Source organism: Pseudopodoces humilis, chromosome 6 (assembly GCF_049639895.1).
Source record: "Pseudopodoces humilis isolate 2021_Gansu_Grassland_sample_001 chromosome 6, ASM4963989v1, whole genome shotgun sequence".
NCBI classification, from domain to species: Eukaryota; Metazoa; Chordata; class Aves; order Passeriformes; family Paridae; genus Pseudopodoces; species Pseudopodoces humilis.
In genome coordinates, this window is record NC_142205.1 from 22,561,726 (window position 1) to 22,587,389 (window position 25,664).

Here is a 25,664-nt window from a genome sequence, read left to right on the forward strand (position 1 = left end):
CCGAGGGAAATCAGTAGGCAGGTATCTAATTTCTGATCCATTATTAGATTTAGCTATGAATTAATTACCAAACTGCTTGGCTTTTTTAGCTACTGGGTACATGCAAAAAGAACCCCCAAAACTAAAACATATAACAGAACCCAAGACCAAATCACAAAGTTTCCCTTTACAGAAAATCTTCTGTTGGAAATTTAAACTGGTTTTGAGGAGCTCTGTCTTTAAATGAGTATCCTACACCGAGGAGTGAGGTAAGTTTTGTGGTGGATTTAGCCCCAAGCATGATGCTCTGTTCATGACATCTTTGTGGAAGCAGGGCTCAGGATGCAGATCTTGTGAAATCATGTCCTTCCAAATGTTATGGTAGATTCAGAGTATTTTATAAGTTGCCTGCATTGTTGAAAACTAAGTAGTAGTCAGTTAAAGAACTGTGAGCAAGAAGACATGCTTTCCACAGTGTACATAATCAGGATGAATTTCCTTTATCTCCTAGGTCCATGCATTCCTTTTACATTTTCTTTATTCCTGTTTTTTCCCCATCTTCTGTATGTGTGTATACAGATGAGAATAATTTTTCTCCCCATCCAGCCTTGCTTTTCACTTCTGTTGATTTCTGATGTGCTAGATCTCATATCAGACACAAGGACTACAATAAGAGGGGTGGTGTATCAATATGTTTCTTTGTGTTTTTTTCCCCTGCATACCCATATGTTTTACCAGCTGAGTTTTGTTCAAGCCATCTTAGACTAAGTGTGAAAAATAAATGGCAGGGAGGGGTTTGGTTCCTTATTGCCATCCTTCCATTAGTTTTTCACTTTGCAGGGTCTTAGTGGATGTTCTTCCTTCCATCTGACAGCACTACAGATAGAATTACTAGGCCAATCTCTGTGTGTCTCTTAGTTGAAGAGTACAACATGAAATGATCATACTTTTTTCACAAGGGTCTAGATTAGGTTTGGAGGGAGAAAGAAAATACGAAGAAAAATAAATTAGCAAGGGAATAGATATTAAAAAAAATCATGCATATCAACTTTAAAATCATGTGTGATTTTTATTTTATCCTTTGTAGATAAAATTTCACCTGAATATTGTGTGAACTAAGATTTCTGTTATTGTCTTCAGCAGAATCTCCAACAGCAGTCACACCTTATCCTCTTGTCAAATAATGGAGCCCTGTACCTCAGATGAATTTTTTCAGGCTCTCAACCATGCTGAACAAACTTTTAAAAAGATGGAGAACTATCTTAGACATAATCAACTGTGTGATGTGGTGTTAGTTGCTGGTGATCGTAGAATTCCAGCTCACAGGTAAGTTTATTATAATTTGAAATAACTTCATAATTATTTACAAATGCACTTTCAAAGTGTGTCCCATCTTTTGTTAAAAAAATGTCAGAACATCCTAAACAATTTAGAATACTTTAAACATGTATACGTTTTTTTAACATCTATTTGGAAACAAAAGTTAATTTGTCTATTGTATGCAATACAGAATAAAAAAAAAAATCATGTTATTTTTGTTTCCAAGTATACTTATGGTATTTGCATAACAAAATTAAACCCCCAGGAGTCCCCAGTATACTCCCAGAATATTATAAGTTGTAGTGGTTTCTTTACCATAGAATGATGTAACATTTTTTTCTTAGATTTAGTTTTTTCTGTGTACTAGCAATTATGTTATTGGAGTCACAATTAACAATACGGATGGTCTTTTTGCTCCCATAGTAAGAGTCTTTGATAGGAGACTTCTGAACACTTCCAGTATTAGATGTCTAAATTAGTTCAAACATTACTCTCTCTGTCATCTGGGTAATCAACAGATCATATGTATGACACTTAAAAGCTAGGAAAATACCAAAGATTGCAAAACACAGGCATGTGTAACTGAAGCACATTATAGTATTTAATGCACAGAATTTGTAGTTTGAATAGGAATCAGTATAATTAAGCTGCGGTTTCCGAAGTTGAGGTCTACAACAGAAATGGCAACTAAAGCATTCTTTTTTTCCATTGCTCATTTGACTCCCACAGTGAAACTACATCTCACAGCTGTAATAGTAATAAAAATATGGGAAGAGGTTGCTGGTTTGGAGTTGGTACTTTCCTTAGAAAGCCAGATTTATGCTTTTATTCAGATATTATCCACACTGTTGTACTGACTCAGCTGAGGGAATGACAGCATGGGGATGGGAACTGACTTCAGAATCAGGGAGGCTTTTAAACCATAGCTCAGAGACTTCATTTTATGAAATGTTCAAATTAGTTACTTAACTGTGGTGTTCCTGTGAAAAGAATGAATCAGATGAAAACATGGAATACACACACCCCTAGTGGGCACATGCTCAAATAATTTAAGATCAAAAAAACTTTGGAGTGGTGTAAACAGGAAAAAATAGCAATTATTATAAGGAAATAATTTTACTTCCTTATGGAGCCAAGGTAACCCCTTTGCAATAAGTGTTTGGACTGTGGCTTATGTAATAGTTAAAAATGTGTAGAAAGGATGCAGAGGACAGCTGTGAATATCTTGTAAAGACTGGAAGATTCTATTTGCAATGAAATAAATGGATAGGCAACACACTAAAAAGTCCTTTAATGTGGTTCACACTTTTTTCTCATTTATTTAAAAAACTGACTTTGCTTCTCCAGTTTCTGCTACTGTATCTATTTCTGTAGTACATGAGGCATATGCTACTATCTGTTATTTGCTCTGGACTTCTCTTTGAGGAGAAACATCTTGCTGTAGCTGGTATATTGTGTGTTAAATACGCATAAAAGTTAAAGCCAAAGAAGCAGAGTTTGTGCTTGTAGCAGGAGGTGGGAGGCTTACAATTGTCCGTTGTTCACTTTATAATGTAGGAGCAACTTACAAAGAAGCTTTGCCTTTTGCATAATAAGTTCTTTCTCTGTTTTGTTTTCACAGAGAAACATAGCAATAACTACAATCTTAATCTCAGTAGATCCGAAGTATCTCATTGAAAACTGAATTTTTTTCATAGTGGGATAAATATGAAAATACTAAATTCCATTTAAATTTTATATAAAATTCAAGAATTAATTTATATAATTGTATTTTTATATTTATTATAGAAATTATACAATTTTGTATAATTTATATAATTTCTTATAATTGACTGCCTTTATCTACTTGTAGCAGCCAATGTTATAAGAAAAAACTTCTGTAGTATTTTTGCTGCCTCCATACAATTTCTGACTTCTTTAGTATTGACTGCAGGCTGGATCAGTCAGGGCATTTCAGAACACCAGTGATTATTTTGTCTTGAGACTTAGTAAGCAACAGAATATGTATTAAATAGATCTTAGCTTAATGGCTTGGCATTCCAAGATGAGTAAGAAAATAGATGGTCCGCTTGCACTGGACAGCTTTGTTTTCCTTTGTTTTTTCATAAGAAAGATGAGTTTTTCATATTATGTGGTCACATAGAGTTGTTAAGAAAGAACATTTTTCGCTATTAATATTAATCACACTCATATATAGGGAGGAATATTCAGATTTCCTGTTTTGAAGCTGGTATTTGTAATCATTCCTGTATTTTATAAATTATCAGTTTCTATTATTGAGTGTTGTGAGGTGTATGATGTATGCTTTTAGAGAAAAGAGACGTGAGTTTGGTATCTGCCTTGGTAATAAGCACAGGTAATACATTGCTGTGAAATTCTGAGAGGTTTTGTATCAATTTAAAGAATTCAGGGTATGAGTGTACTACAAATAAAGCATGGCATATAGTCAGGATTTTTCAGAATATGGCATTCTCTATTGTTCCATAAGTGTTTATCTTCTTTTTCTGTGCTGAAATTATAGCTAAAAACTTACTTCCAAGGTCAAGAAGCAAGTAGGAAAAGGGGACCGTTCTCCCCTAGGAAGAAATGTATTGTATTCCCACCCCTTCAGCTTGCAGTTCCATAAAGAAATTTTGGATACTTTGATTTAATTAGTTTAATTAAGTTTTTCATAGCAGGTGTTTATTTTGTGTGCACTGCAATTTCAGATGATTTATTGTTTGTATTTATTACGTTCAGCTAACTGCTCTATCCATAATAAAAGCTTGTTTTCTTTGGTAATAACCCACTGGTTAGAACATCCATGTAAGAAAAGGGAAATATGTGTAAATTCCTGCCCAGAGGGCATTTAAAGTCTGCTCCACATCCTTTAATCAGCAGTCTGGGGTGAGCCATTGTCTGTCTTTCTGTTGACACTGAAGGATGGAAACACAAAAGACACGGGACTTAAGAGAAGAGGGCAAAGGGAACTTTTTGTACTCTACAGTTTAGGAAGATTGTTTGAAAGAGCATGATCTCCTCAGCATCACCTTACGACTTCAGTGAATGCTGATAGTGAGTTTCCAAGGACAAGTTTTCAACTGTTACACAGCCACAGGCAAGGAGCTGCCTAGGAAGAGTCCCTTTTATCTTTCAGATCTTAAGCAGCTTCACTTCATTCTGTCAGGTGAGACAGGTTTGGAGATACTAAACATGTAAATTGCCAGGTTTGGCACCTGTCATCATTTTGCATAGTAATTGCTTTGGTGACCTAGAAAACTATCTAGATGATGCAGCTTGTGGCAGTTCCAACAAGTATGGGTTTTAAAGTGTACCACATATTTTACTTGCTGTCAGTGGAAAACTCTTCAAAATAAGTTAAGCCATCATGATAGATCTTTTTAATTTTGGATCAATACAAACCAATGAAATTAAAGACAACAGTAGCTTTGGAGCCTCCTGTAGTACTAAAACATCCAGATTTTGTCAGTATTTAGTGACAAGTGAATATCAAATCACATGTGAGTAATTGATTTTTATTGACTAGTGGGAAAAAGATAGGACAAGAAAAGGCCAGTTGGCTGAAAGTCTGCCTTTATTTTCTTTTATCCTAGCTCAGTGTCACCTTGATGCATTGTCACTGTATATTTTAATCCCATTTCTTTCTTTGAAAGAACTTTTTTTTTCTAAAGCAGTTGAATTAAGGGGAAAGTGTGGATACCTCTTCTAAGGTTTTCACTGTGAAATTATTAAAAAATTGCTCTCAGTATAATTTGTGCTTTTTCAAATTACCTGTATTAAACTACTTCTGGACTTCACATCCTCTGTCAGCATATGCAAGTCACTCTCTGGAAAGCACTTACCACTGTGAGGCATTTGTACCTCCTCATGGATCTGAACACATTTGCAAAAATAGTAAATGGATTACATTTTAGTTAATTTCCATTGGAGGACTCTCTAGTCTAGAAATTACAGGGAGAAATTTGCTGATATCAAAACTCTGATAGAAGGCATTGGGACCCTTCTGTTATTATTTGGCATTTCTTCAGCAATTGCTGCTAAAATGTGTACAGTCCAGTGTTCTAAATAATAGTGCAGCTACCTAGTCCAGTTGCACTGCTAGGGAAAGAAAAAAAGGAAAACAACCCCCAAACTGTGATATGACTAAGTATTAAGTTCTGTTTCCCATTGGAGAAGAACTGTCTTTTTCAAGCTCTGTTCAGTGTAGTTCCAAGTCAGAACTGCTAGATGTGAGTATATTAAGTTGGTTGTTTTGCTTTTTTAAATTTTGAATTGGACCTGCAGAGATACTTGGGTTATTCAAACCACTTTTCCTTCTAGTGAGAACCCCTATTTTGTACATAGAAATCTGACCTTGTCATCTCATTCTAGCATCAAAAGCAGTTGCAGAAATTCTCCCTTGAGATACTTACATGAATGTACTCTCTAATTTACTCCACTTCTATAGATCTCTGGGAGGCAGCATTTTCATTTGAATGCAGATTTCATTAAATCTGAGGTTAAAATGCCTAAAAGTGATGCCCGGGCCCTACTTTAGCAGAAAGTTCTAATTTTTCTTAGCTAGTCAGCCACAGAATAAATCTCATATTTCAATTACAGAATTTCATTTTTCTTTGAAAGAACAGAACTGTGTTTCTTTTAACAAAACTTCAATCATACAAGGTGTTAAAATAAAATTAATCTTTTTCCCATGCACTTATAACTCTACTCTGTTGCCTCAGCAGTTAGAAAAAAAGGATTATCTTTTTTTTTTTTTGTAAGCCTGACCAAATGGTCAATGATCAGACAATTCACAAGGAAAATGTATTATGAAATTAATTAGTCAAAATTTTATTACTTTGCAGTTAATTAACTAAGAGACAGCTCCTTGTATTTCATTACTTTTTATATGTACCTGTAAATCCTCCCCTAAGCACTGGTGCTCACCTTTTCAATTAGTTTTGCTCTGTTTTGTGGTTCCTGACCTCTGTCATTTTAACACGCCAGTGTAATAATTCAGCACAGCATAAACCGCCAGAAGTTTTAAATTAATTGAATGTATGCATACGGACTATTTAATGTATTTGCAGTAGGCTGGGTTCTCGGGCTTGCTGTTTGTATTTATAAGTGTATTTATATTGAATTCCCTGTGGGCAAGGTAACAGTGAACTACTACAGCACAAAAATGCATCCAAGCCACAAGGCCATTCCTGGACGTCTCTTTCTCCTCCTGAATAGTTATGGTAGGTTTCATATTCCTGCCTGATACAATTTTCTCTTTTACCCCAGTCTCTGAACACATACTGAGGCATCGAAATTCTTGCACATTTTGCAGAGTGACATTATTATTTGTTGTGAGTGTTTTGCTCTCAATAATCCAAAGAAATGTCTGTTGTGCACGAACATATTTACCTACACATGTAACATACATATGTAAAATAGTCAGAATTGTTAAAAAAGGCTAAAGACATATTCACAAGAGAGATTATTCTGTATCATCTCCACATTGACTGTGACAAGTTTTGTTAGCAGTATTAGGAATTGAATGTATATGTGCAGACCAAGAGCAAAAGCTTTTTAAAGCCCTTTGAAAAGGACTGGTAAGTCATTATTTCCCAATTAAAAAAGTATCTAACATACTGTAAATTAAAATAAATTCAATTTTATTTTTATTTTTATTTAAGTAACGTATATTTATATTCCATTTCTGATTTATGTGGATTTGGGAGCATTTATGTCTGTGTTGGCTATTGAAAGTCATTGAGCTTTGAAAGGGTAATTAGTTTAGATCAGTTGCAAATGTAGGTTCAGTATCAGTACTTCATTATTCATAGAGAGAAACTAGAGCATGGAGCACTTTGTAAATTTTTAAGTCTTTTTCTCACTACAGTGTTTCTTCAAAGGGCAAAGTAATGAATCATAAGTTAACAAACATCAGGTTGACTAAGTTTTTTTTCTTTTCTCTGTTTCTCTCTTTTCTCTTGCATGTCATACTCAGATTGGTTCTCTCCTCTGTTTCGGACTACTTTGCAGCAATGTTCACTAATGATGTAAGGGAAGCAAGACAGGAAGAAATCAAGATGGAGGGAGTGGAGCCAAAGGCACTGTGGGCCCTGGTTCAATATGCATATACAGGTAATTGAAGTGAAAATGGAAATTTCATCTAATGAATTGTTCTCATGTGAACATTGTATTCCATTACTAGATTTCAAATGCTCTTTACAAATTATTCACATTACTTAAATTCTTATAAATAAATAAAAATAAATAATATAATATCCTGAGTTGGTAGCAACCTACAAGGATTCTCAAAGTCTGACTCCTGACCCTGCTCAGAACACCCCGACAATCACACCATGTCTCCCAAAAGTTTTACAAGCACTTCTTGAACTCTGTCAGGCTTCGTGTTGTGACCACTTCCCTGTGGAGCCTGTTCCAGTGCCCAGCCACCCTTGGGGGAAGAACCTTTTCCTAATGTCCAACCTAATTCCCTGACACAGCTTCAGGCCATTCTGTTGGGTCCTGTCACCAGTCAGCAGACAGAAGAGATCGGGGCCTGCCCCTCCCCTTCCCTGGTGAGAAAGCTGTAGACAGCAATTAGGTCTCATTGCTGTTACCTGAGACAGCTTGATAGGATAAAGTTTCTCTGATAATACTATATTCAGTTAATTAACAAATTATGTGAATCTATTAAATATATCATGACTGACAAAAAAAGGAATCTCATTAGGATTTCCTTTCCTTACATCATTATAGATACTAATTTTGAAAACTATTAGTTATCTAATGCTGAGGGTGATGTTTACTAAGCCTTATATTCTGTCATATAATCTGTAAATAATTCTGTTGCCTTGGGGTTTTAGGGAATTTGTAAGATTATAAGAGCAAATTAATGTGATTTTTCTTTTTGATGTTACTAGGTCGCCTTGAATTAAAAGAAGATAACATTGAGTGCCTGTTGTCTACAGCTTGCCTTCTTCAGCTCTCTCAGGTTGTAGAAGCATGCTGTAAATTCCTAATGAAGCAGCTTCATCCATCCAATTGCCTTGGAATCCGATCTTTTGCTGATGCGCAGGGTTGCACTGACTTGCACAAGGTGGCTCACAATTACACTATGGTATGTTGTTACATTTAGTACAATCTGTTTTATTTAGTAAGGAATATAAAGACTTTTCCTAAATATAGTACTGATGTTTTTCTCCCAGAAAGCATTCATCGTTTTCAAACACAGAATGCTCATATGTTCCCATGATGAAAAATGCCAAAATAACTTCAAAGTTGCTGGTTTAGAGTTGGAAGGAAATACGCAAGCATTAATGGGTCTCTGTAACAGAAATGGGATTGATGCATTTAATAAAATATTTCAAAACCTCGTTCTTCTTTCTGACCGTCAAAAACTACAGACTTCACAATGGGCAAGTTGCCATCACCTATTCCAAAATTACACGTTACTAAATGGAAGTGTATGAACTGGAGTATACTTGAGGTGGGCATTCAGCAATATAGATTCTGCCTTATTCTTAATAAATTAGCAATGGGATGTCAGGCATCAAAGAATTTTAATCTTAGGCTAGATAATAAATTTGTAATTTATTACAAATTGTAATTATTTGTAATAAATACAAATTTGTCAATTATATTTTTGTGTTAACTTATGGAAATTCAGACCTACCAACTTAACTTCATCTGCTTAACAGTCATCCTTTTATTTTAATACAAAATGTTCTTTTTTTCCTTCTCACAAGTGTATTTTAGTAAAGTTATCAGAAGAAGGCAGGAGAACTATCTCTGAAGCAACTCAGTTCACCTGCTCTTTGCAGTTTTGTGAGGCATTTTGCTCACTTGTTGATGAAATTTTGCCTAAGTAAGCTCTTGGGATCTGAATGAGGGCATGTAGGTAACTGCATAAGAGATGTGGGAATGAAGATAGTACTTAATTTGCTTGTGTGTCATGGCATTACCTTGCCATTAAGAGATTGGCTTAGATCCAAGAGTTGTAATTTATGTCTTGTAATTAGTATTAGAAATCCATGGCTCTTCCTCTTGCTGCCTTAGGTTTTGCTGGTTTAAAACCATTAAAAAAAAAAAATCAGTTCTTCCCGGCTTAAGTTAATTTAGTTTAGTAGGAATAGCAGTTTAAGATATTTTTTTTCCTTCATATTCAAGACAGGGTTCTTCTGCAGTGAATGGATCTCTCACATATTTAGTATCATGGCCACACAAATTTACTGAGGCAGATTTTAACTTACATGTTTCTATTCTTGGTCTTCATTATTGCACAAACAAAAATAAGGAGACTGCAGTTAAGTAGAATGTGCAATAAAACAGTAAAGTAAATGTGGCTTATGCCTTTGAGGAGTATTAGATTTTATGCTGAGTGAGACCAGTGATAGAAAAAGGTATGTGAAAAGAGAAACTCCCTCCTCTGACCTACTTGTTCTTTTTCAGAATTAGCATGTATTTTGGTCTAGGCTATTGTCATGTCCTTTATAAGTGAATTGCCAAGATCAGAATAGTAAGAATTATTGGACTAATACATGCTTGAAGGGGAATGTTGGCATTCCAGTCTTAGTATTCTGACTGGCAATTCATGACTTAGGGCAAATAGGGGCTGTGAACTTTCTAAAAGCCATTCTTTTGCAGCACCTATCTTTCTTTTGTTCAGACAAGAGGAAAATAGTTCTGTACATTTTGGCTATTGTTAACTTCAGTAAACAAAAAACTAAAGCAAAATTGTTGCTTTTAAGGATGTAATGTGAATGAAATTCAAATTAGGTGGATTTTAAAAAGCCATTTTCGAAACTAATTAGTTGTGCTAGATGGATTTCTCCCAAGGCCTCTTTTAATGTTGTTTAGTTCCAAGAGAGACATTAAATTGAATTTTAGTAATAATGAGTAATAGAGAAGCAGCTTCTTTATTTTGAAATGAATGTTGCTATGGAAACTGCATAGAAATGTATAGCCCAATTGAATCTTCAATTAAAATAAATCCCCAAGTAATTTCATTTGTTTTAAAGGCGTTTGAAAAAAGAAAATGTTCAACACTAGTAAGTGCTAGGTACTTGATGCTCTTTCCATTAAGAAGTTTTAGAGTGTAAGGGTTAAGTACACCTGTAGTAGCTGGCAAAATTCTCTTTGTTAAAACAGGGAATTATTTTTATGCTGCATTGGGCTGCATAGAACAGTAGGGGATTATACTGAGTACAGGTTATAGTTCTGGTTCTTTTAAAATAATTTTAGTAGAAGGCAGTGAATAGTGTAAAATACTTAACTTTTAATTTATACATTATTTTCTATGAGTTTTTGTTTGACAGAAAAGAAAACCCGTGATTGCCATTAATATTTTTACAAGTAAAACAACTTCTCCATTTTAAAGGTTTTTGTGACACATATAATAAGTTTGTGGTCATCTTACCTGCTTCATTAAAATACCTTTTTACATGAAGATCTGAAATTCAGGTGAAATGAGCATTTGTTTAAATTGGAGGATGAATCAGTGAGTTGTCCCATTAGGTCTGCTTCTGTTTTCTGTCTGAGTAAAGTACATTACTCATTAGAAAGCATCAGCGATTAAAAAAAAAAAAAAAGATAAGAAGGATTTGAATGCTGCATTTCTTCATATTACAGATATAATTATGCTGAAAGGACTGAAGTGTTGCATTACTTTATTGCTTATTGTGTTGACAGTTGATAAGTAGTTTTGACAGAGGGGAACAGATTATCAAAATTGGTCAGTTATTGGCATTACAAATTTAGGCTTAAAAAATCCTCACTATAAATGAAGTGAAACATAAAATGAACTGAAGTGATTAGTAGTGGATTTAATGCTGCATAAAGAGCAACTCTGATTTTTACACATCACAGTTCTAAAATAGAGTTGATACAATCATGAAAAGTATCTGAGTAAAGGTATCTTTTGAACAAAGGTTATCCTGTTTTGCTGTGGTTTATATATAGTATTTGGGGAATACAGTTATAAATTTAGGAATTTTATTAGACTGGCCAGTATTGTATCTGTTTGTTTTAATGAAATTGTAAAGGCATTTTTGCACAAAATGCCTTCTGTGCATTTTTATTGCCATTTTCAAAGTCATAACAAACACCCCTTTTTGACATCTTGTTTGTTTGAAACAGTTGATAGTGTACCTTGAATGAAAAACAATAGTTCCTTTTCCATAAAAAAGTAAACCCAAAAAAAAGGGGAGTTAATACTTTGAGATGAGGAAAAGCTAGCCTGAGTTATTTCCAGAACTTGAAATATCTGTGGTGACTAGTGAGGTGTTCTTAGGTAGGTGTCAGTAGCTTCTTTAGTAGCCAGATTTTAACTTTCTGATTTACAACTAAAAAAGAAAGAACAGACATTTGAAACTTTGTGTGATAGTGCCTGAATTGGTCTATGTGTAATCATTGTTACTCAGCTATGCATGCTTAAAGCAGAGTGAAAAGTCATTTTGGTTTTCATTAGAAGTGTTCAGAAAATACATGAGCAGTGAGTGATAGTATTACAAGATTCAGATAAAGTTAGTTTTGGAATTTGTGTGACTTCTGAGCAAGCCAATGGATGTACAAAAAGAAAAGAGAACAATAGATTGGGTCTAAGCATAGAAAGTAGGTAGTTTTGCAGAAGAAAATGTGTGGCACACTTAGGCTTGCTTTCTCCTGTAAGGCAGTAGTTGGAGAACAAAAAATCATGGAGTTATGATTTAAAATTAAAGAGGGATAATTTGTCATTTTTTTTGTCTTTTTTTTTTTTTTTTTGCAACAGCCAGGACAGTTTTTTCTTTTGTTAGTGGGGAGCATGAAGAGAGGAGAAATTTAAATGCTTTTTGTCCATAAAGGGCCAGAACCAAAGATTGTGATAGTGCCTAAAACAAGGATTTTACATTCTTGCACCTGAAATTGCAGTCCAGAATATCTTGCTCAGTAATTGACTGACTTGCGAAATACTCATTCACTTACTTTTTACCTGTGAAATCCCAAGATAACTTTGTCTTTCAAGTTCCCTCCATCCTGCCTAGCACAATAGATCAGTACTTGTCAAGACTGAATAGGTTTCTGCATGCTGCTCAGTCTGTTTTGGAATCCAGAAATAGTGCAGCGAGGAGTCAAGCTACAATAGCTGTACTCTAAGCAAACCCTGCACACAGTGCAAGTATTAGGTTGGTTGATTGTTTAACACATCAGTCAAATCTGAGTAAAAGTAAAGTAGGTGGTATCTGACAGCTGTTTGACTATTAATAGTTTCCCAGGAAGTCAGCTCAGTTTGTAGTGAATTCATACTTAGTTGACCAGTGGACTGAAGCAGTCAGCAGACAAAAATTACATTTCCTGTTTGTTTTCATTCAGATCCTGTGAGTCAAACAAATCTTGCTTTTTGGTTGCCCAAGTTCAGAGCTTAAGCAGAGCCCTGTGATTAGAGCTTCCTGTTGGGCAGCCTCAGTCCCTCTCAACTTGCAGGTGTCTGATGCTCTCCAAAGTTTTGTTCCTTCTGACACAGTGTGCAGGGAGACTAACCATCTCACTGCATCCCACTGTAGGGATTAAGTATCATTTAGAAATACACATCATGACATCTTATTTTGTATGTGCTCCTAATATTTTTTTGCTCTGTACCAAGTCCAAGGTAGATCTGTGGTTAAGAGTATCCGTATTACTCACTCTGCAGTTGCTGAAGAATGAATTTGAGGTTATTATGTGAATGAGCAGTACCCAGCATTGAGCATGAGGACTGCATGTCCCTGTCTTGGTTAACACATAAGCCTCAGGCTACTCATTTGATAAAGTTTCCCAGCTCTCGAGGAGCTAATTTTGGGGTTGGGAAATTCTGTTTACTTTCAGGACCAGAAAGCAAGGGATTGAAACTGCAGACCTTTTGTTCTCTGAAATATCCTATTCTTCCACAGAGAGTTCCCATAAGAAGAAGGAAAGAAAAGGCTAATGAGGAGGTTAAGAATGCTAGGAGATACACTGGCTCCTTCTTTTTGTCTTCAGAATCTCTGTCTGTAAAGGAAGAGGAAGTTTCAGATTCTGATTATAAAAAACCCCAGACATAGGACAAAGAGTGCCTGTATTCCCAGTGGAATGCTTTGATACTCTGCTTAAAAGGAGTCTCTGCTTTAAAAATAGAATGGGAGCAAGAGGAAATTGAACTTGTTCCCATCAAAAAGCAATGGTCTGCAAGCAACAAGAAGGAAAATCAGGCTTTTTTGCACATAACAGCTGTTGAAGTGATGAAATCCAGTTGGAAAAAGCTTTCCAAAGAGGATCCCTGATTGACTTATGCAAGATCAGCTTGTTGTTGGCTCCAGAGATGAAAGAACTTTTCATGCAAGTGTTTTCCCGTTCCTCTTCCTGTGATCTGGATAGACAATTTGGCAAGTTTAAGGTAGTAAGTGTTGGTGTTTCTCTTTGTCAGAGCTCGCTGCCTGTTCATTCAGCAAAACCAAACTCAGCTCAGCTCCAGCTTGCATACTCTCTAGGAAAAAGAACCAACAAAAAACAGCCAGTGGAAAACATGAACTCAATGGAATATGAATTTCTGTGAACTGCATGTTTAAACTGTGGAAATAATTTTCATCACTTCTCAGATTCAATTTTACTGCCAGGCATTTAATATCAGAGTGAAATAAATAGCAATGCATGTGTAGTGCTTCTGAATATTGGTACAGTGCTTTCACTGTTTTTAATACATATATTCATTCATTTTAACTTCTATTTTGTAATACAAATAGTTAAATGAATTAAAGAAGAAAAGACAACTCTATCTCCTCTATAATCTACTATAGCTTTCACTTGGAAGTACTTTTTTTGTGTAGACAATTGGATCTTTGTTGTAGGGAAGCTTTTCGGACATTAAATATTTTCAGATATTAAATGTAGTTTTCTTTACAAATTCTATTCACAAGCAGATTATGTACATTGATAACATTTTCAGTTATTTTCCTGATTTTCAGAATTACCAATGGAGTGGCGTAGCTTTGATCTTTCCCCTTAGATATCTTGTGAGCATCTTATATACATCTGGCTTTCATGTAAGGTGGACAGTTTACACCTAATTAGTTTTTTCCTCTTAGCTCAGCTTTCTTTTTTTATTAGTCAGTATCTTTGGAGTACTGAGGTATAGCTTTGAAAGCATTAGACTAAGCAATAAAAAAAAGTATTAACTATTTTGCTTTGTTGTCATGATGCTCATTGCATATATAATGCCAAGCTACTGTAGTTTTTGTTGCCATTTGAAATACTACATTCAGACCTGTTTTGCAGTGCACCTCCTGCTTCCTCTTGTGAGTTTCTCCCCTTTTTTAATCTAAAAATCCTTTTTTTTTCCAACATGTGCTTCTAATCTACATGCTTTTTTATTAGCATGCAATTCTTTCTTTTTAAAACATTAAGCAAGACAGTAAGTAAGGGTAATTTTCATATTAGGCTCAGTTAGACTTCCATGTTTGTGGATCTAACACATTTTGTTCGCCAGGTGTTTTAGATGTACATGGGATGGCAGACCAAAAACCACATGCTATTAACTATCTAGAAATCCACACTGCATTTAATCAATTCATTGTAACATTGTTATCATCATGAAGTTATTTTGAGTGTGAATTTAGCTGGCGTTTGAGCTACAGAAATACAAGAATATGTTGTGATTTTACTTTTCTGCTTTTGCGTTGCTTTGCTTTGCTGCCTTGTAAAGGTATATGGGGAGAGAGGATAGACACAACATCACTCTTTCCTGTTACATTCAGGTTTTTCACTGTAAGTTCATGGTGTTGATTGTGTTTCTACATACTTCTGCTATTTCAGCCCAAACTGATCAGAATCCTTACAGAATATGCTGCAAGTCCTCACATTATGAAGTAATTTGATATCAGCATAGGACGTGTTACATATTATGAATTTCTTATTTTGAAGTAAAGATTTGTTGCTGAAAATGACAGGATGAAAGTTAGAAGGTTGAATTCTATCAAAATAAATATTGTTAGCATAGCAAGGTATGTGTAATATTGCAGATTCTTTATATGTTTTGCTCCCCAGTCAAATCAGATCAATTGTATAAAACCTACAAATAACAAAATAAACTTAAAATAATCCATTTTAAATCAACAATAAAATCGTTAGTGTTGTTTATTTCCTCTGAAAACTTACTACCACATTTTCATCTACCAGTAATGAAAACAGTTACATGTGCCCAGTTGTTGTACAGTGTTGTGCTCTTTGCTTGACAACAGGAACAAACTGCATCTTTTTAACCATACTTCAGAAAGTATTTCTTCACTTTGTGGTGCCAGGATAGTAACACCCACAACCTATGGCTCATTTCTGTCTGTACACTTCCCTCAGTTGTTTCAGCATGTCTGTGAGACTGAATGGTTGAGTTGGGGAAATGATCAGGGGTAAAAATAATTCAGTACTTCAAATTTTTTTTGGATCTTCCTCCTGAGTTAGTACTCCAGTGGGACAACTGAGAGATGGCATGGAGGGAGGGAAAAGAGGGGAGAATACAGCAGGTGTTCCATAAAATGTCTTCAAAGTATGATGTTGCCTCTGTTAAAATACTTTTCTTTTTCAGGAAAACTTCATGGAAGTAATTAGAAATCAGGAATTTCTGTTATTGCCAGCCACTGAAATTGCTAAGCTTTTAGCAAGTGATGACATGAATATTCCTAATGAAGAAACTATACTGAATGCGCTACTTACATGGGTTCGACATGATTTGGAACAGAGAAGGAAAGATCTCAGTAAACTCCTGGCTTACATTAGACTGCCTCTGCTTGCTCCACAAGTAAATTATTCAGTTCCTCTCTAGTTTTTACCATGGTTACAGTGGGCATAATGTCTACAGCATAAATATATTGATAGTGATAAATCATAAAATTTATAGTGGTCTGGATTCTTAGAGCCACATGTAAGAGCTTAGCATGTTGTATAGGCATGATAGTTTGTGTCTCTTTGTGAACTGCAGCATATTCTGATCCTTTGCTTCTAGAAGAAGGTTTTTTTTTCTTGCCTGTGAAAATGCTTATCAAAGATATCTTAGTCACTAGATGCTGTGTCCTTTTTAAATTCCTTCTGTATTGAACTTGCACAGTTTATTTGGCTCATTATATTTCCTTCATGTAGAAATAGCTAGGAAATGCAATTTGAATTAATTGTTTGGAGTGATTTTTCTATTAACTCCTGATAGGTCATCATTACATACTTCTTGTTCTTCCCAGTCAATATTTTTTCTCCTTCTTGGACATTAACAGAAAATGTGGAGGAAACTTTGGGCTCAGTTTGTTTAAATAGTTGTGAATTACAGTTTTCCTGTCCCATAGGAATGACTACTCCTGTTAGTCTCATACTGACTCCCTCAAAGGCAGGGAGGCCCTGCAGAGAGACCTCGACAGATTAGAGGAATGGGCAATCACCAAATGTACAAAGTTTAGGAAGGAAAAGTGCCAAACTCTGCAAATGGCATGGGGCAGCCCTTGATGTACAAACAGACGGGTGAATGATATGCTGGAAAGCAGTGCTATGGAAAGGGACCTGGGGTTCTGGTCCATGACAAGCTGAACATGAGTCAGCAGTGCCCTGGCAGCCAGGAGGGCAAAGTGTGTCCCCGGGGGGGCATCAGGCCCAGCATGGCCAGCCAGGCAAGGGAATGGCTTGAAGTTGTATCAGTGCAAATTTAGATTGGATATTATGGAAAGATTCTTCATCCAGAGAGTGGCTGGGCACTGGAACAGGCTCCCCAGGAAAGGTCACAGCACCCAGCCTGACAGAGTTCAAGAAGTGTTTGGACGATGCTCTCAGGCACATGATGTGACCCTCAGGGATGTTGTGTCGAGTGCTGGGAGTTGATGATTGTTGTAGGTCCCTTCCAACTCTGCTTATTTTGTGTTTCTGTGATTCACTACCTGATAGCAACTTTGTAAACTAGGTTTGAATATTTTTATTTGTTTTTCCCTTTCTTCTCTTTCCTTGCTGGACCTTCTTTAGTAATATTTAATATTTACTATAGAGTCAAAGTATTTTGCTTTATGATTTTCAGTTTGTTTAGTGAAAATTCTCTCTTAAATGACAAAAATAGGATTTTTATGGAACCTGAATGATAATTAAAATTCATTAACACAAGAAAAATGGAGTTAAATTAATTCATAGTGATAAATCACATGCATTACATTTTGTGTATTACTTCTAATCTGATGTCCTCTTGCTGGATAATAAGATTCTTTACCAAGCATTGTAGTATTTTTTTCCATACTGATTATTATATATTCAAAAGGATGATTTTCTCAGTTATGGCCTTGACTTTGTCATTCCATTTTTCTAGAAACATGATTCAGTGTAAGGCAATTAACAAAGAGGAAATAATGCTTTTGTTGAACATTTAATTATTTGATAACCAAGTAACCCCTGCTGTATTCCTTTTACTTATTTGGCTGTAATTGAAACATCTTTAGAAACTGAAAGTACAGAATTTATCCCAGAAATATGTACTGAAATCAAATTATGTCCACTCAGTAACTGATCAAAAAAATAGCAAGATAAATTACAAAAGCAAAATTTTATTTTACTTATTATTTTATCTTTAATTTTTCATCTCATCTCCAAATATATGCTTGTATTTCTAAAAAAAAAATATTTCTATTACCTTTTCATTTATTACTTTCTTTAACAAACTAAAATGTTAGAACTTTGATTTTAATATGGAAACATTCAGTAGATGAGTAAACTTGCTTGAAATGCCCAAAGCAGTCTTCATGTTTTCAGAATCATGATCATGTGACATTAGGCAATCTGACAGCAAATAGAACATAATTAAAAGCTTTTTAGTTTTATGGTTGATGAGTTAAAGGTATTTGAAAGAAATTAAATTAGAAAATTGTACAACTTGCTGAAACCAAAACCACTGCAAGCAGAGATGAAGATACACTTAAAAAAATCTTCAGGAAATAACTGTGAAACTGTAGCACTGGAAGCAAAAGAAGTTGTAAGTTATTGTTAGTTTTATTGGTTGGGTTTATGCATCTCTTTGTAGACAGCATTCTGATGTCTCGCTGGTTAATGCAAGCAGTGTCCTAAATATTTGTAGATTTCTTTTTCCTGAAGATGAATATTTGTCAGCCTCTTAAGATATAAGGTGGCAAATATGATAAATAATGAAAAAGATAATTTAGCAATTTCTGAATTACAAGATGGCTCAGATCCCTTTTAGTCAGAAATTCTTAGTACTGAGTATCTGCACTACCTTTCTCCTTATCAGATTTGCAGTTACTATGATTTCATGCTAATATGTCATTTGTAAATGCTGTTAGAAATGCTTTTAGTACAAGGACATATATAAATAATAAAACTTGGAAAAAATATGCTTTTAGTAAGCCCATTCTAAGTTATTTGAGTGAGGAATAATTATAGTAGTTTTAGTTTCAAGAGCCTGCGACTAGATTGCATTTCTTTTTAAATGAAATAAAGTAGCTTTCAGAGACTGTGATTCTGTGCTGTGAGAAATTCTTTATAGGTTGAGTGGGTTAGAAACTGTAGAAAATGTAGGTTGCATCTTGTTGTTGCAGAACTCACATTCACACATAGTGTTGCTTTAAATATTATATGGTGCTTGTCCATCAGAAAAATATATTTAAAGTCTGAATTGGTCATGTTCTGTACAAGCCTTAGTTCTTATGCATGCAGCTCTGACATTGTCTGATTTAGGACAATAGGAATTAATTGATTTCTTTTTTTAATATTTTTAAACTTTGTGAAATTCTATGGTATTATCCACTGGCAGTTAAAAGACAGCTTTTAGTTCATTATTTTATAATCACAAAATGTCCATGTGAAGTGATACAAGTGGTGCTTTGGGTCAAAAGAAGAAACAATGGAAGGTATGAAAGTAAAAACTGAGATTAAGTTCCCTCTACTAATTTACATGAGAACATTTAATTTGCTATTTTAAATAGTGGGAGCTCTAGCCACTTAGAGAAATGCTGCAAAAGTCTCAGTTTTCTGAAGATCACTGATGAAGGGCTTTGAAAGGGTTTTTTATTCTCTCTGTGATGGTTAATTATGTTTTTGTCATATTTTGTGTTATTTTGCCTGATAGTGAGGAGCTCAAATTTAGCCATCTGTACCTACCTGTATCTCTTCTGGAACCATGGTTATCATATTTGCCACTTTGCCACCCTAAGGCAGCTTTAAGCCAGGGATATTCACACCATATTGTGCACATCTATTTCACAGCAAGTCCCTTTAGTACTTCTGCTGATTGATGTCACAGCAGTTTTGTACCTATTAGTGGTTGGCTGTCAACAGCTCAGTAATGACATCTCATATTGCTTTGTGCACTTCCATGTCTAACATTCACAAAGTTTTTGGATTTTGGCTTTTTAGAGGCATCTACCTTTTTTTCTCTCTCTTTTGCTGACAAATGTCCAAATCCCAGTGGGGCACTTAATTTCCTTTTTCTCTGTTATTCATGCCATGTTGTGCAGCTCAGAAATATGCCATTCTCCAGACTTCTAATAATTAGAATGTGACTCTCAACCTAATAATTTTTTTTCCTATAGTTTGATAAATATTGAGTACAAACCACTCCAGAATCTTTGAACTTAAAAACTTCTGTTAGTAGTCTTTAGTTGAATTTTATTTAGTTTATATATGTTTTAAAAGTTGCCAAATTTGCTTGCAAGCTTATAAAAAAATTATAAAATTTATGTAAAATTTATATAAAATGAAAATTTTAACAAAGGCTTTTATTAAGTGATACATTGTGATCTTAGTCACTGTCGGGGTAAGGAACAGAATACATATTAAAATATTCAGCGTGTGCTGAAAGGGCTTTTACAGACCTCTGCATCACATGGATTTGGGAATAAAAACATGAGATTGGACTGACTTACATGCCCAGAGCCTGTTTCCATTTTCTTGCACATTCCTGCACAGCACTGAACTCGAAGAGATTGTTTCCTTCCTTTGGATTATTAAGCTTAAATCATCCATTAAGATCAGCTGGCCTTCCTCTTTAAATATTAATTAATTAATTTGATGGCTTTACTCAAAATGTGAATGTTCTGTTTATTAGAAATTTGGTTTTTTACCCTAGCCTTTTTTATAAGACCATTTTGAAAATACAGAGATTTTAAATCAGGCAGTGGAAGTGTTTGTATAAAATATTATCTTGGTAATCATGGTTTTATTCTTCATGTGGTTTCTAGCAATACAGCTTGCTTGATTTTCTTTCTTTTTCACAGTTTCTGGCAGATATGGAGAACAACGCACTCTTTAGGGATGACATTGAATGTCAAAAACTCATTATGGAAGCAATGAAGTACCATCTGTTGCCAGAGAGACGACCTATGTTGCAAAGCCCTCGCACCAAACCTAGAAAATCTACAGTGGGCGTTTTGTTTGCAGTTGGAGGAATGGATGCAACAAAAGGTATTGGCTTATGTAATGTTTAGCTGATGAACTATTTTGGTTCTTTTTAAACTAAATGTTTGATAGACTTTTTTACAACCTGTTAAATCTAAAATTCAAGGATTTGGCAGTACACAAGATGAAACATCTAAAGTATATACTGTTTATTAGTTTAAAAAAGCCTATTTATCTTTGAGAATACTGTAAATATTCTGGAATCTAGACTTCTGATTTCAAACTACCATAATAACAGCTGAGTAGTGAAGTGTTTTAATTGAATACAAACTAATCTTTATTTACTTGAGGGGGCAGTAATTTGGAAAATGAAGAAAAGTACTAAGAGGCCACAAAGGTGACCTGCACATGCTTAAAAAAAAAGCCAAATCAACAAAAATATTTTGACTAATTGTTAAATAGTTCTGTCACAACTACTTGGATTATTTTCTCCATAGAAGATTCCATACTTTTTAATGGCAATTAGAAGGGATCTGGTAAGTTAGGAAAGTTACAGCAGAGAAAGTGCATTCTTTGATTTGTTTTAAAGCTGTTTCTCAGTAGTTTACGTCACATACCATCAGCTTTTTTGTCTAATATTACAAAACAGTTGATTTCAATATATGATTGCATTCCACATGGTTAGTTTATATCCATAATATTTCTATTTCTAAAGGCTTGATTCTGCAAAGCTGTTACAAAACCTGTTTTTTGTCTTGGAAAGCACCAAGAAAGTTGTCCTTTGTAATGGTGCAGGTAATTGCTGAGGAAGTCAAAAAAGACTACTTGTCTACACAGACTTAAGAATATGCTGCAGGGTATCATGCTTGAGAGATCAGCATATTGCTAAAATGAAAACTATCCTAATACTTCAGAACTTTTTTTTACTGAATATAACTTGCATATATTGTCATTCAGGAGCTACAAGCATTGAAAAATATGAACTTCGTACCAACACATGGACTCCAGTTGCAAACATGAATGGACGAAGATTACAGTTTGGAGTTGCAGTCTTAGATGATAAATTGTTTGTTGTTGGTGGCAGAGATGGACTGAAAACATTGAACACTGTGGAGTGCTACAACCCTAGATCAAAAACTTGGAGTGTAATGCCACCGATGTCCACTCATCGTCACGGTCTTGGTATGTACAGTTCTGTAAAGGCTAACTGCATATTTTTTAAAGGTTACCTGTTTTAGGATTGGTCAAAAAACATTCAGAAATAAAGTTTAGGGGGTGGAAATTTCATTTTATTGCCAACTGCTTATTCAATGTCCTTTCTCCTTTAGATTATATTGAAGATTTGGTAGCATCAGCTACCAAAAGGTTTATTTGGGGTTTTGTTTTCAGTTTTGTGGTGCACGCTGACTGTCACTAAGAAATTCTGATCTTTACTCCTCTTATGCAGAAGCAATTGTTTTTCATATCTCTGTTTTAGGAGTAGCTGTATTGGAAGGTCCCATGTATGCTGTAGGAGGACATGATGGCTGGAGCTACCTGAATACAGTGGAAAGATGGGATCCACAGGCTCGTCAGTGGAACTTCGTAGCTAGTATGTCAACTCCCAGGAGCACCGTTGGTGTAGCAATATTAAATGGAAAGTATGTGAAGGAATTTCTGTTTTCAAATTTAAAATCTCATTCTTTTAATGTAATTAAAGGACCATCCTAAATGACTATTAATAATTTCTCTTGATAGATACCAAATAGTAGTATTAAGAGCCAAGTTTCTTCATTCACAGAAAAGATAACCAAGCTGGGTCAAGCAAGCCTCTCCACAGCATTACAGCTGTATGTCTAGTGTTCTAGCACACTCATCCTCCTAGTGACCAGCAACTGGACTTGCTCCAGTATGGCAAGATCTTTCTTATTCCAAGAACCTGCTGCATTAGAGTATGAAATTTGGCAGAAAATAATCCCCTTTGCATTCCAGCTGGTCCTCAGAGATCAGAGGGGCTGGGTGCAGCTGGGCCTAATTTCTGTTTATAACCAGCTCAGCACTGGTTGCGTTCAATACTTTCACAATCACAGATCCACCAATATTGTGGTTTTTGAAGCTACAGAAATGCAGATTTGGAGCTGCTGCTGCTGCTGAATGCACTTAATGTATCAGCACTACATAAACTAAGGCTAGCCAATGATTAACCAAGCTAAATTAGCAATTCAAGCTAAATTAACAAGTTCAGACTGTTGCTTCACCTTTAATTAAGCTTCGTTTCACCTGGGTATGCACCTACACAGTTGAAGATGCAATTCTTACTAAAGAAGAGCCCCTGCTTTGGGAGTGGAGAGAAGCAAGCCATGTTTTGCTAGGGTGACTACAGGAATACCACAGCAGACAAAAGCCTACTGATTTACTGAGTAGTATTGTGGTTGTGGCAGAATATTTACACTCTGTTGTCCACAAATTTTCACTTCCTGCTTATGTGCATGCATCTCCCTTGAGCTGCTGTCAGGTAAAAAAAGTTCTTCACGCTTTTTTTTTTTTGGAAGCCTAGTCACTGGTAAATTAGTGCTGCTGAAAGGCACCTACAAAGGATTCTGTAAGATCTGGAATAAGTCCAAGAATGAGTGGAAATGCTCACTGCCTACAGGAAGGAGGGAGGAACTTAAACGACCAGCAAGCAGAGTGCCTTGGCTGCCTTGGAACTGCAGTCTCAGATACCTACGTTAGGTCCTAAACTTGCTATATATTCAGCAGAGAGTCCTAGAAGTGATGAAAAGCACCAGAATTAGAGCCTCACATTTCCCTGTTATTATAGAACATTGCCTAGACTCTTAATGGAGGCAACAACTACTGTTGACAACTACTGTCAACTACAGCTGGCAATTGGTAAAATGCATGCAGCATTTCAGATGCAGGAGCAGTAACTTCTGCACTTTTCTGTAATGTCTGTCTGTAACTTGGTACGTGTCAGTGATAGGATCAAAACCTTCATATTGAGGAATTAACATGTCTTTCTCTGTGTCCAGAATGCAAAATCACTGCATAAGTGATCGAAACTCTCTCATGTTTTGATGGAAGGTAAAGTTGGCAGCTTCATAAATGTTATGTTGCATAACAGATTTATTTTAGTCATGAATTTTATGGAACTACAACAGAGTTTTACAGAAACCTTCAGTACATTTCTTACCTTTAACAAACGGTAGTACTAAACAAGAAACTTCTGTGGAATTTTTTTTTAAAGTGTATTCAAATTGTTACTGAGAAGGACTATATCAACCATGTTTATAAGATATTTGTATATACGTCCCTTGGTCAATATATTTAAGAAACTAAACACTAGTATTACCCAAACTATGGACATCTTGAATAGTGCTTCATGATAACTGTTGTAAATTGTTCACACTATCATTATTTACAGTATCTAATGTTTGTTTAATTATTTAACAATTCTTAGGATCTGAAATTATTTGAGGTGGTCACTCACTGGATTTTACTTCTGATGCATTGCTTCCTTTTTAGAATGGCTTCTGTGTTCCTACTTTTCCAAATAATATTGCTGGGCATATCTGCTACTATGCCTAGATTGCTCACAGATTCTGTTCATAAGCTCTTTATGAAATTTGAATATTTTATTTGTTTTAAAGGTTCATCACTGATTGAATCCTCCTAAACCAATTTTTTTTTTCATTCATTTCGGTCAGACCTTGCAAATAATTGAAATCCTTTTTACCAAATGCTAGAAACCTTTATTTTAGGACTAAGCAAATTGGGCCACCTAGTGGGTGTGAGGGATTTAAGGTAGTGCTGTCAGTCATGAACTAAAACCCAGGTCCAGAAAAGCACTTGAATGCCTAAGATGAGGCAGGGTAGAGATGGTGCATGCACAGATCCACTACTGAATTTGTCCTTCTGACCCTGCAAGTCACATATGTAATTTTGAAATTGGAGGTTGGAATATAAAAGCTGTGTAAGATATTCCATTTTCTGTAAATTGTTGTTATGCATTGATCAGTACAATAGGAAAAGATTGGAGCAAAATCTTGCCTGAGATAACAGAGCAGTCTACTTAAAGTTGAAAGTCTTCTTCTAAACTTCCCCTTTTAACAAACTTGGAATCCCTCATGCTTCACTAGAAACTGTCTTATTCAGAAAACATTTATTTTGTTCTTTTTTTGTTGTTGTTTTACTTTGTAGGCTTTATGCAGTTGGTGGTCGAGATGGAAGTTCTTGTCTTAAGTCAGTAGAATGTTTTGATCCTCATACAAACAAATGGACTCTCTGTGCTCAGATGTCAAAAAGAAGAGGTGGTGTAGGTGTAACCACCTGGAATGGGTTCTTGTATGCAATAGGGGGCCACGATGCTCCAGCATCCAACTTAACATCCAGGCTGTCAGACTGCGTAGAAAGGTAATATCCTGATGGAGGCATATCCTGCTATGGGGTTCTAATAGTGCTAGTCTATCTAGTGATTTATGGATAGAGCTTTAAATAGAAATCCAATAAAATAGGTGTGTTATTTTTAGCATGAACAGAGGAAACTTACATATAAAAATATGCTGTGTAGTCATATTATGATTCAAAATGTAACCGGGACAGATTGTTTAAAGCAAATTCTCCTTAAAGCAATGAATCTACATTTTTTTAACAATCTTATTGAATGAATTATGATTGATAACTGAAACAACTTGGAATTTAATGCCTTTAAAAATGGAGCAGATCTTCTTTCACAAGAAGTCTTCAAGACTTCAAGATCTTCAGACAAGAAGTCTGAATCTATTCATATAATAACTTTCAAAGGAGTTACCAGTAAGGTTTTGTGGATCTTTATATATCTAATTCTTTCTCATATCCCCTAATGACACTGGGAAACTGACATGTAATTCAGTCATTCCTAGATTGGTATATCTTTCTGTAAAGTGATTAATGAATGACTGTATCACAAATTGCAGAAGCACATGCGAACCGTAAAATAATTTTAAAAGACAGTAAATAATTCATAATTCACTGTATTAAATCTTCACTGGCATTTGAAGTCTTTCTGTACTATGCTT

At 35.2% G+C, this 25,664-nt stretch overlaps 1 protein-coding gene across 5 annotated transcripts in view; it reads left to right on the forward strand.

Moving 5' to 3' along the window:
- KLHL5 (kelch like family member 5) overlaps positions 1-25,664 on the forward strand; it is a 50,262-nt gene that overhangs the window by 19,194 nt on the left and 5,404 nt on the right. For 2 of the 5 annotated variants that reach the window (XM_014263130.2, XM_088056637.1), the window contains 8 exons: positions 1,123-1,305; positions 7,277-7,413; positions 8,199-8,395; positions 15,845-16,057; positions 20,508-20,694; positions 21,586-21,810; positions 22,106-22,268; positions 24,808-25,020. In XM_014263130.2, the coding sequence (XP_014118605.1) occupies positions 1,163-1,305; positions 7,277-7,413; positions 8,199-8,395; positions 15,845-16,057; positions 20,508-20,694; positions 21,586-21,810; positions 22,106-22,268; positions 24,808-25,020 (1,478 nt within the window). In that variant the 5' untranslated portion in view covers positions 1,123-1,162. Of the gene's footprint in view, positions 1-227; positions 249-1,119; positions 1,306-7,276; positions 7,414-8,198; positions 8,396-15,844; positions 16,058-20,507; positions 20,695-21,585; positions 21,811-22,105; positions 22,269-24,807; positions 25,021-25,664 lie in introns of those variants that run through there. The other 3 variants (XM_088056639.1, XM_014263125.2, XM_088056638.1) reach the window with 3 other exon arrangements.